We start from the raw sequence: 10,546 nt of genomic DNA on the forward strand, positions 1-10,546 counted from the left end.
CCCCCTACCAGGCCCTCCAGAGGCAGGAAACAGCCTGTTTCCCTACTTCTGGTGGGCCCAGAAGGCCCGAAAATCAGCTGTCCGGCACGCGCATGCACCCCAGAGGTGAGCTGGCGTGCCCACTAATATGGCTCCGCGTGCCACCTGTGGCACACGTGCCATAGGTTCGCCATCACGGCTATAGGATCTCCTGCTTAAGCATGGGGTTGGACTGGAAGACCTCCAAGGTCCCTTACAACTCTGTTATTACATAGTGTAAATGCTTCCCAGAAAGAAATGGGGAAATCTCACTTAACAACTGCAGTGATTTACTTAATTGTGGCAAAAATGTCATAAAATGGGGGCAAAACCTGCTTAATAACTGCCTTGCTTAACAGAAGAAATTTTGGGCTCAGTTGTAGTTGTAAGTCAAGGACTACCGTGTTTCCCCGAAAATAAGACCGGGTCTTATATTAATTTTTGCTCCAAGACGCATTAGCGCTAATTTTCTGGTTAGGTCTTATTTGGGGGGAAATACGGTACTAAATGCACTCATCTGGCTGACAATCTTAACTGGGGGTTATTTTGGGGGTAGGGCTTATATTACAAACATCCTGAAGAATCATGCTAGGGCTTATTTTCCGGTTGGGTCTTATTTTCGGGGAAACAGGGTACCTATACTACGTCAACTCGTGAAAATAGAACAATTCAGTAACCAGGACAATTGTAAATAGAGCTACTCAGTTCAAAGATACTACAGGTAGTCCTTGACTTATAACAGTCCATTTAGTGACTGTTCAAAGTTACAGTGGCACTGAAAAAAGTGACTTATGACAGTTTTTCACATTTATGACTATTGCAGCATCCTCAGGGTCATGTGATTTACATTTGGATGCTTGACAACGGATTCACATTTATGACAGATGCATTGTCCTGGTGTCATCTGATCCACTTTTGCGACCTTCTTACAAGCAAAATCAACGGGGAAAGCCAGATTCACTTAACAACCGGGTTACTAATGTAATGACTGCAGTGATTTACTTAAGAAATGTGGCAAGAAAAGCCGTAAAATGGGGGCAAAACTCACTTAACCCATTTCTCACTTAGCAACATCAATTTTGGGCTCAATTGGGACTTTAAGTGGGTGTGGTCTATACCTGTATGTATCTGTCTGTGGGATTCCTATGATATATGTGTAGCTGGATATTTTATGCCCTGAGGTGGTATTTCGCTTCTATGGCGTCTGCCTTTCAAGATCTTCAATAAGTGGTCTCCTTTTCTCCTTCAGAACTTTGTAGAGAAAATCCTTGCAACGCTGATCCCAGCCAGGCACCAGGCTATAGAGCTCCCTCATTTTATCCTGAGATGTCTTCTGTACCATGATACTTTCATATTGCTCATGGGTCAGGATAACTTCGTAAAGCTGGTCCAGAATTTCTTCCACTGTGGTTGTTCTCTGAATCAGGGCCCACCGATGGCGTTCAATAAAATGCATTCCTGGGGCCTGAATTTCTGTAAAAAAATAAAAGGAAAAAGAAATAGTAATATACTCAAGACTTACATTCGTTTGGCTTCAGCCCTCTCTTCCCTGGAAGCTTTGGATACGAAGTTGTGTGATAGAAGACTCTTTAAGGCAGGGACGGGAAACGATGGCAACTTTATGACCTGTGGACTTCAACTCCTAGAATTCCTGAGCCATGCTGGCTCTGGGAGTTGAAGTCTACAGGTCATAAAGTGGTCAGCTGCTTACCTCTGCTTTAAGGGTATATATTCATGACTGAAATCAAGGTTCTCTCTGTCACTTTATCCTGGAGTAAAATCCACATCCGCTTATAGGAGATAATTTTAAGAATGCTGTGAAATCATGCTCTTCCTCTCCATAATGTTGTGAAAAAATTTCCTTTTTTCACAATTCAAGGCACAGCTTGACAATCAGGAGAATGTTTGTTAAAAAACGAATGTATGCTACATTAGGAGCCGACTGTCTTCTCTAAGGGAAATTATGCAAAAATTTGCATAAATTACCAGTTTACCACCATTTAATTTTTCAAATAAAAATATTTTTATTGAATTATGGGGTCCTATGAATACTGTTTTCGGGGACAACAAATATCTTGGTTGCAGTAGATTCAATGTTGTCAAGCCAGGCGTGTATCATTCTATACAAACAACTTCAAAAAAATTAAATCCAAGATATGAAGCGAAAGCTAACAGGTGAAACTAGTCTTTATAAAATAATATGAGCAACACAACCCTTTGTATGATCCTGTAATCCCTTAATTCAGGATAGAGTTGGGATGAGTGGATGCAACCAAGCGTTTACTGGCCAGATTCCCTTCCTGGCACCACGTGGAGTTTGCATCAGATATTTTTTCTTTGGCTCTAGGAGAGAAACAGCTGCTGCTACCTAGGATTAAACTCTCAACCTACAAAGTGGGAGGTGAAAGTCTTCACCACATGTATAGACTAATACGTTGTCTTTACCAAGGTTTTAATATCATCTCCCTGCAATTCCTTGTTTTGAAACTGAAAATTCACTTAAATTTGTTCTAAGCTACACATGTGTTCCAAGTGAGAGGATGGGTCAAATAAACGGACAGGCAGGCTTATTCCTATCTACTGATGGAGAAGGAACTCACCCGGTTGTGTTGAGGGGGTGCTGATCTGGGGCACAGGTTCCTGAACAGAACTGCAGGCATCTGGAGGGGGAAAAAAGATTACTGTGCAAAACCAGCAATAAATGGACAATTTTGTCTGATATTCTCTAAGGGATTGCATGTACATAGATCAGCTCAAGAAGCTGAAAAAACGGTAGCAAGTGAACTTCCCAAGGAAGCTGGACCTGTACAGTAGAATCAGCTTGATGGACCCTGGTGGGTTTCAGTTTGGGATTATACCTGAGGCTGTGGTACACAGTTTGATTGAGTCCTTGTTCTCCACCTAGAATAAAGCTGTGCTGGCAACTTTAGTCTGGATTGCATTTATGCTGACTGTCTTTATGTGAAGACTCTGCTGTGCTCCCTGGTTTTTGGAGGGCCTCCAGAGGATGATGCCTAGAATGCTGCTGGAGGAAAACAAGGAGTGAGGCTGACTAAAAACAGACAAGAGTCTTTATTATTGTGGCGATAAGAGCAGCAAAACTTGCTTCATTTCTCTGTTCTCTGAGTGTTGGCTCCGTTCAGGGTAACCTGATTATGATGTTTCTATGGAGACACCAGTGACAGCCCTACCTGGATAAGAATAAACTTGCTATGATAAATTATGTCTTGGTAGTTTATATCTGGTTCTGCCCACTGAAGATGACTTGTAATGTCAGTTAGCACAATTCTGAGGTAAAAACAGAGACTGGAGTTCGATGAAACGAGTACATCACACCAGTCTACCTTCATTCCCTCTTCACTTGTTTTCAGACACAATTTAATGTGTACTGTCAAAGTATAAAACCCTTTGGGGCTTGGGATTACTGTATCTGAAGAAAATCCATCCTCTATCCTAAGCAAATATAATAGAAGCTTTATTGCTTTATCCTTTCACCATATCAAAATACTGTAAGCCTAATAATCTTCAAAGCTCTGGGCAACCCCCCCTGCCAAGCAACACCCAAAGTGGTCCTTATTGCTTTTGCAGAAAAAGACATTTTTCTTCCAGGCTTCCTTAATACAGGAATAAATTAGTGGGGTGCTCTGATATTTCTAACTTTTTAGGGCTGTTGTTATTTTCTGTTACTGGGCTACTCTTTATTGCATTATATTTATTATACATGGTGTTTTAATGCCTCATATCTTTTATAAAAGGTATCAAATTTTAGCTTAATGCTTTGTTTGGATTTTATGGCTGTGCAGGTAGTATGTGTGTGTGTGTGCACGCATGCGTGTGCGCATATATGTATATATATTTATATGTGTATATATGTGTGTGTGTGTGCGTCTATATGTGTGTGTGCCTATCAGGGTGGATTTGATTTAAATCATGATTTAAATCACTAGTAAAAAGGCTTGATTTAAATCAACTCGATTTAAATCATAATTTTTAAAGAGCAACTGTGATCTCTGCTACTCCTTTGACCCACTGTTGACTCACTGATAGTCCCAGTGTTGCAGAATATACAGCCTCATGCTACATAACTAAGCTCCATTTCATGCTTAATAAACTAAATTATTTATGTATCTTAAATAGAAAACTATCTTACGATAGATTTTTACGCCAAAAGTTTTTTATTAAAATAAATTCGATAAAAATAAAAAAAATCCGATTTAAATAAAAAAAATCCAATTTAAATTAAAAAAATCCGATTTTTTTATTTTTTTAAAAAAATCATTGATTTTTATTCACCCTGGTGCCTATGTATATATGTATCTATATGTGTGTGTGTGTGTGTCTATGTGTCTATGTCTATGTATTATGTGTACATACATATAATCATACAAACACACATACACACACACACACATATACGTGTGTGTATGTATGTGTGTATGTATGTGTGTGTGTTTGAATGAATATATAAAACATTGAGACGCATTAGACAAATGTTAAATAATTGTGCCTGCATAATTGGCATGTACTGACCAACCGGGGTATAAAACTGGGTTTGGTTTCCATAGAAATTATAAAATATTTTATAATATAAAATATATTATATATAAAATACAAAATATGAGAAAAGGGGGTAGAGATCTATTTCATAGCCAACTTTTGGAAAGAGAAATCGGAATCCCAGCAAAGAATTTCTCTGTGGAAACTGAAAAGTTTTTTGGTCCCATAATTGGTTGGGTCAGTTGCACCCGATTCCCCCCAAGATCTTCTAGGCGAGGGCTTGGGAACTAAAGTCCGACCCATCTGGGGCTTGGTAGGTTAGAGAAAGACCCAGATGCAGCTTTCCTACCGCGGCTGAAACAGCCCTTCATCTCACGGGCTACCTTTCCCGGTGTCCCTGCGAAGCTTCTGAGCTTGGGGTCTGCAGTTGCTGTCCGAGAGCACCCTGGCGGCCACTTCCACGGCGTAGTCCTCGCAGTAGTAATTGACCAGGAGGTCGCTGAGTTCGAGCGCGCCCGCCTTCTGCAGGGTTCCTCGGGGGATGTTTCTGAAGTCTTCCTTGACCGGGAACTCGTTGAGGTTCGCCTTGAACTTTTTCAGCTCTTCCTCGGTCAGGTTCTCCAGGGCTTCTGCCAGGCAGAAGCGGACGCTCTTCTGCCAGGCAGAAGTGGCCATCGCGCTCCTTCTTCTCCTTTTTCTTCCGCGAAAACGGAAGGCGCAATTTCGGAAGAAAAAGAAAAAGGCGCGAAGCCGAAAAGGCTCGCAAGTGGGAGGGCTCGGGAGCTCGATCGCCGTAACTTTCGCTTTTGGGCCCTTTGTTTCCCCTTCCGGGCTTGATCTGTATGTTGCTGCAGAGAATCTGGAGATTTCCGGAGGATCTGGTAGAAGTAAGGACTTTCAGACGTGCAATTTGCGCAACGCCTGAATTGTTGTTTCAGGGACTGAGAGGAGCATAATGTAATTAACATTGGGTACCTCTGTTTGGCACCGCATTGCATCTTCTGATGTGTGGAGCTATAACAGAGTACAGGTAGTCCTCAACTTACAACACTTCATTTAGTGACCGTTCAAAGTTACAAAGGCAACAGAAAAAAAGAGACTTACAACCAATTTTTTATACTTATGACCAAGCTGCTCAGAAAGCTAACAACCGGTTCTCCCAAAGTGGTGTGAACTGGCTGAATCCCACCACTTGCCTGGCCCCCTCTTCTTTGTGGCAGCCCCTGAGATATTGGAATGTGGCAAGAAAGGTTGTAAAATGGGGCGAAACTTAACAAATTTCTCACTTAGCAACATAAATTCTAGGCACAATTGTGGTCATAAGCTGAAAACTACCTGGAATGCAAATTGGATCTATCTATCAATAGCAATATCACTTAGACTTATATACTGCTTCACAGGGCTTTACAGCCCTTTCTAAACAGCTTACAGAGTCAGCATATTTTCCCCAACAATCTGGGTTCTCATTTTACCGACCTTGGAAGGATTGAAGGCTGAGTCAATCTTGAGCCAGTGAGAATCGAACTGCTGGCAGAATTAGCTTGCAATACTGCATTCTAACTACTACATCATCACGGCTCCTAATGCTAACAAACAAATTCAGTTTGTTTGTTTCAGCCCAGTCCAACACTGTGGTCATTTTATCCAGCACAATTTCAGGCAATAATCACACTGAGAGACAAAACTTGAGTTTAACAGTTTATTTCTAGTACACTGTTTGGCATTGCATGGCATCTTCAGATGTGTGGGGCTACAACAGAGCAATGCAAATTGGGTCGATCTATAAATGCTAACAGATAAATTCGGTTTGTTTGTTTCAGCCCAGTCCAACACTGTGTTCATTTTATCCAGCATAATTTCAGGCAATAATCACACTGAGAGGAAAAGCCGTTTAATAATTTATTTCTGCACAGAGGTAAAGATGGATGCTTGGGATCCAGGTGCAAATCAAGAATGACTGCTGACATTCAACAAGTTGTGTTTATACCATAAAACCACAGATAAACACAAAGAAATTTCTGATATTTCATCACTCGTTCCTGATTTATTGAAGACTTCTACAGCTAACATCCCTTAATAGGCATGGGGAGGTTGCGCTTAATTCCAACATCCCATAATAAGCATCGGGGTGCATTTAATTTGATAAACTCTCCACCTCTGGATGTTCTTATTTAACATCATAATGATGAATCTTTTACCTATGGACCTTTGCCCAGACTTAATGGCCATGGCTTCAGCAAAATATTGTGTTACCTTTCCTTGTTCCAGTAATAGTCCCATTTATGTACTACTTTAGCATACAGGTAGCCCTCGACTTATGACCACTATTGAGACGAAAATCTCAATTTCTAAGCAAGGCAGTTGTTGTTAAGTGAATCACTGCTGCTGTTAAGTTAGTAACATGGCTGTTAAGTAAATCTAGCTTCCTCATTGATTTTGCTTGTCAGAAAGTTGCAAAAACGGATCACATGACATACACACATCCCCGGGACATGCAACTGTCATAAGTACATGCCATTTGCCAAGCTTCTGGATTTTAATCATGTGACCACAGGGATGCTGCAAAAGTCTTAAGTGTGAAAAACAGTCATGAGTCACTTTTTTCAGTGCCATTGCAACCTTGAACGGCCACTAAACAAATGGTTATAAGTTGAGGACTACCTGTATTTATACTCAGAATGGGACACCTGGATTAACACTGCCTATAACTGAAATGTTTGTGATTAACCTCTAGCTTCTTCCGATAAGTGCCAAGGTAGTGTTAGCTAACCGGGGAATTTAATGATCCCAGAAAAGCATAGACAGAGTGATTAAAATAGGTAGTTCTGACTAAAACAAATTCATGACTTATAAAAGCTCTTAATAGTTTGTAAACAGGTTTATTTATTTATTTATTAGATTTTTATACCGCCCCCTCTCCCGAAGGACTCGGGGTGGTGAACAGCCAAAATTAAAAAACATACAATATAAACAATTAAAATGCGTTTAAAACAGAATTAAATCCAAAATGGCTCCCCAATTTAAAACGCCTTACCCATACCCCTATAAATAAGACGAATTTAAAATTTAAAAATTTAAAATTTCCACATTTAAAAAGGGGGAAGATTTAGGCCAGGCCAGCTTGATAAAATAGAAAAGTCTTAAGCGTGCGGCGGAAGGTGCGCAGATCCGAGATCCTACGTATCTCCGGGGGGAGCTCGTTCCAAATCGTAGGTGCCCCCACAGAGAAGGCTCTCCCCCTAGGGGCCGACAGCTGACATTGTTTGGCCGACGGCACCTGGAGGAGCCCCTCTCTATGGGAGCGTACTGGCCGGTGGGAGGCTATTGGTGGTAGCAGGCGGTCCCGTAAATAACCAGGTCCTAAGCCATGGAGCACTTTAAAGGTGATAACCAGAACCTTGAAGTGCACTCGGAAGACCACCGGGAGCCAGTGCAGCTCGCGCAGGAGAGGTGTTACATGGGAACTCCATGTCGCTCCCATCACCACCCGCGCGGCCGCACTCTGCGCCAGTTGGAGCCTCCGAGTGCACCTCAAGGGGAGCCCCATGTAGAGAGCGTTGCAGTAGTCCAAACGAGAAGTAACGAGGGCATGAGTGACTATGTGTAGGGAGTCCCGATCTAGATAGGGACGCAACTGGCGGATCAGGCGAAGCTGATGAAAAATCCTCCCGGACACGGCCGTCACATGCTCTTCTAACGACAGCCGTGAATCCAGGAGGACACCCAGGTTGCGAGCCCTATCCGTGGGGGCCAATGATTCGCCCCCAATAGTCAGCGATGGCACTAGCTGACTATATCGGGACGTCGGAAACCACAGCCACTCGGTCTTGGATGGGTTGAGCCTGAGCCTGTTCCTCCCCATCCAGATCCGTACGGCCTCCAGGCACTGGGACATCACTTCAAGGGCATCGTTGGGGTGGTCCGGGGTGGAGATGTACAGCTGGGTGTCATCCGCGTACTGATGGTATTTCACCCCAAAACCACGGATGATCTCGCCCAGCGGCTTTACATAAATGTTGAACAAAAGGGGCGAGAGGACCGATCTCTGCGGCACCCCACATATGAGGGGCCTCGGGGTCGACCTCTGCCCCCCTGTCAACACAGACTGCGACCAGTCGGAGAGAAAGGAGGAGAACCACCTTAGTACGGTGCCTCCCACCCCCAACTCTTCCAACCGGTGCAGCATGATACCATGGTCAATGGTATCAAAAGCCGCTGAGAGATCTAACAGGACCAGGACAGAGGAGCAGCCCCTGTCCCGAGCCCTCCAGAGATCATCAACCAACGCGACCAATGCCGTTTCCGTGCTGTACCCAGGCCTGAAACCCGACTGGAACGGATCCAGATACGACGCTTCATCCAGGTACTGGGGAAGCTGTCCGCAACCACACTCTCAACAACCTTCGCCACAAAACGAAGGTTGGAGACTGGACGATAATTAGCCAATATTGCCGGGTCCAGGGAAGGCTTCTTGAGGAGGGGCCTCACCACCGCCTCCTTAAGGGCGGCGGGGAAGACACCCTCACCCAATGAAGCATTTATAATCCCCTGGAGCCAGCCTCGCGTCATCTCCCGGGAAGCCAGCACTAACCAGGAGGGACACGGGTCCAAGAAACATGTGGTCGCATTCAATCTACCCAGAATCCTGTCCACGTCATCTGGGGTCACAGGATCAAACTCATCCCAGATAACAGTCTCAAGACCTGCCTCCGTCACTCTCGCTGGATCTACCCAGTCAGAGTCCAGACCTTCCCGAATCTGAGTGATTTTGTCATACAGATACTGAACAAAGTCCTCGGCTCTTCCCTCCAAGGGGTCCTAGGTTAATAGCCTAGGTCCTCTCTTCCTATAGAACAGAGGATGAGAGATGTGTTTGATACATCTGTAGGATACCTGACTGGATAAAGAAATTTTATTGTATCTTAATTTTTTTTATATAAAGCTTAAAAGCACCAGCTTGGAATTTCAGATTATTTTGAGCAATTCATTACAAAATCTTAAAACCTGTCTCCCCCCCACCCCAAAAAAAGGCACTCAAACAACAATTGTTCCCTTGGTACAATTAATAGCTTTAAAAATAATCAGTTTTGTTAGTTGTGACCCATTTGATGGACAATACAAGCTCGTATAGTCAACATTTGGTCCCCTGAGAATTAGAATATTGAGGAAATACAATAGTGGACAAAGATGTGGCAGGAAGGAATACTATGTTTAAAAAAAGTGCCAAAAAGAAGATTCATATGAGGGAAATCTTACTATGATGGCACAGTCAAAGGCAGAGAATAACGGAATAACAGATTTGGAAGGGACCTTGTAGGTCATCTAATCCAACCCCCGCCCAAGGAGACCCTGTACCTATACAAGTGCCCAAACCGGAATGTGTGGGCACCAGAGCGCCAGAAACCTGAAGACCAGCTGACCAGTGTGCATGTGTGCACCGGCCACCTGGTCTTCAGGTTTCTGCTGGTCTTCATGCGCAACCAAGTGCTGGAAACTCGATGACCAGGTGGCCAGTGCGCCAGGGATGGGTTCTACTTACCTTTGCTACCGCTTCGCAACGGGGCCGCGCACAGAAGCGTTTTGATGACGTCAGGGCCAGTGGGCGGAGCCTCCCGCCGGTATTACTACTGGTTCTATAGAACTGGTGCGAACCAGGAGCAATCCACCATGGTGGGCGCATGCTGGTCTCTGGGTTTCCAGTGCTTCGGCATGCACAAAGACCAGTTGGTGCACCGTAAAATAAAAAAACCCATGTGCCATAGGTTCACCATCACGGACCTATATCATTTCTGACAGATGGTAGTCCAATCTCTTCTTGAAAGCCTCCAGTGATGAAGCTCCCATAACTTCTGTTCCATTGCAAGCAACTCCATTGGTTGATTGTTCTCACTGTCAGAAAATTTCTCCTTATTTCTAGGTTGAATCTTTCCTTGATCATTTCCATCCATTATTCCTTATCTGGCCTTCAGGTGCTTTGGAAAATAGGTTGATCCCCCTCCTTTCTGTGGCAGCCCCTCAAATATTGTGGGAC

General features: G+C 43.6%; 1 protein-coding gene across 1 annotated transcript; it reads right to left on the bottom strand.

Annotated features, from left to right (window-relative positions):
* Positions 1-291: 291 nt before the first annotated feature.
* On the bottom strand, positions 292-5,371 carry LOC117666879 (apoptosis-associated speck-like protein containing a CARD). Its single transcript, XM_034419887.3, has 3 exons — positions 4,899-5,371; positions 2,619-2,678; positions 292-1,491 (listed from the first exon to the last, which is right to left on the bottom strand). Exons 1-3 carry the CDS (start codon positions 5,188-5,190, stop codon positions 1,214-1,216), a joined length of 630 nt encoding a protein of 209 aa, XP_034275778.2. The 5' UTR covers positions 5,191-5,371; the 3' UTR covers positions 292-1,213.
* Between the last annotated feature and the right edge of the window lie 5,175 nt (positions 5,372-10,546).

Source organism: Pantherophis guttatus, chromosome 4 (genome assembly GCF_059756535.1).
Source record: "Pantherophis guttatus breed Tessera chromosome 4, ASM5975653v1, whole genome shotgun sequence".
In the NCBI taxonomy this organism is placed as follows: domain Eukaryota; kingdom Metazoa; phylum Chordata; class Lepidosauria; order Squamata; family Colubridae; genus Pantherophis; species Pantherophis guttatus.

Coding starts and splice junctions, on each gene's coding strand:
- LOC117666879 (XM_034419887.3), bottom strand. CDS start 5,190: ATGGCCACTTCTGCCTGGCAGAAGAGCGTCCGCTTCTGCCTGGCAGAA. Junction 2,679..4,898: donor TCGCAGGGACACCGGGAAAG/GTAGCCCGTGAG, acceptor TTCCCCCTCCAG/ATGCCTGCAGTTCTGTTCAG. Junction 1,492..2,618: donor CACCCCCTCAACACAACCGG/GTGAGTTCCTTC, acceptor ATTTTTTTACAG/AAATTCAGGCCCCAGGAATG.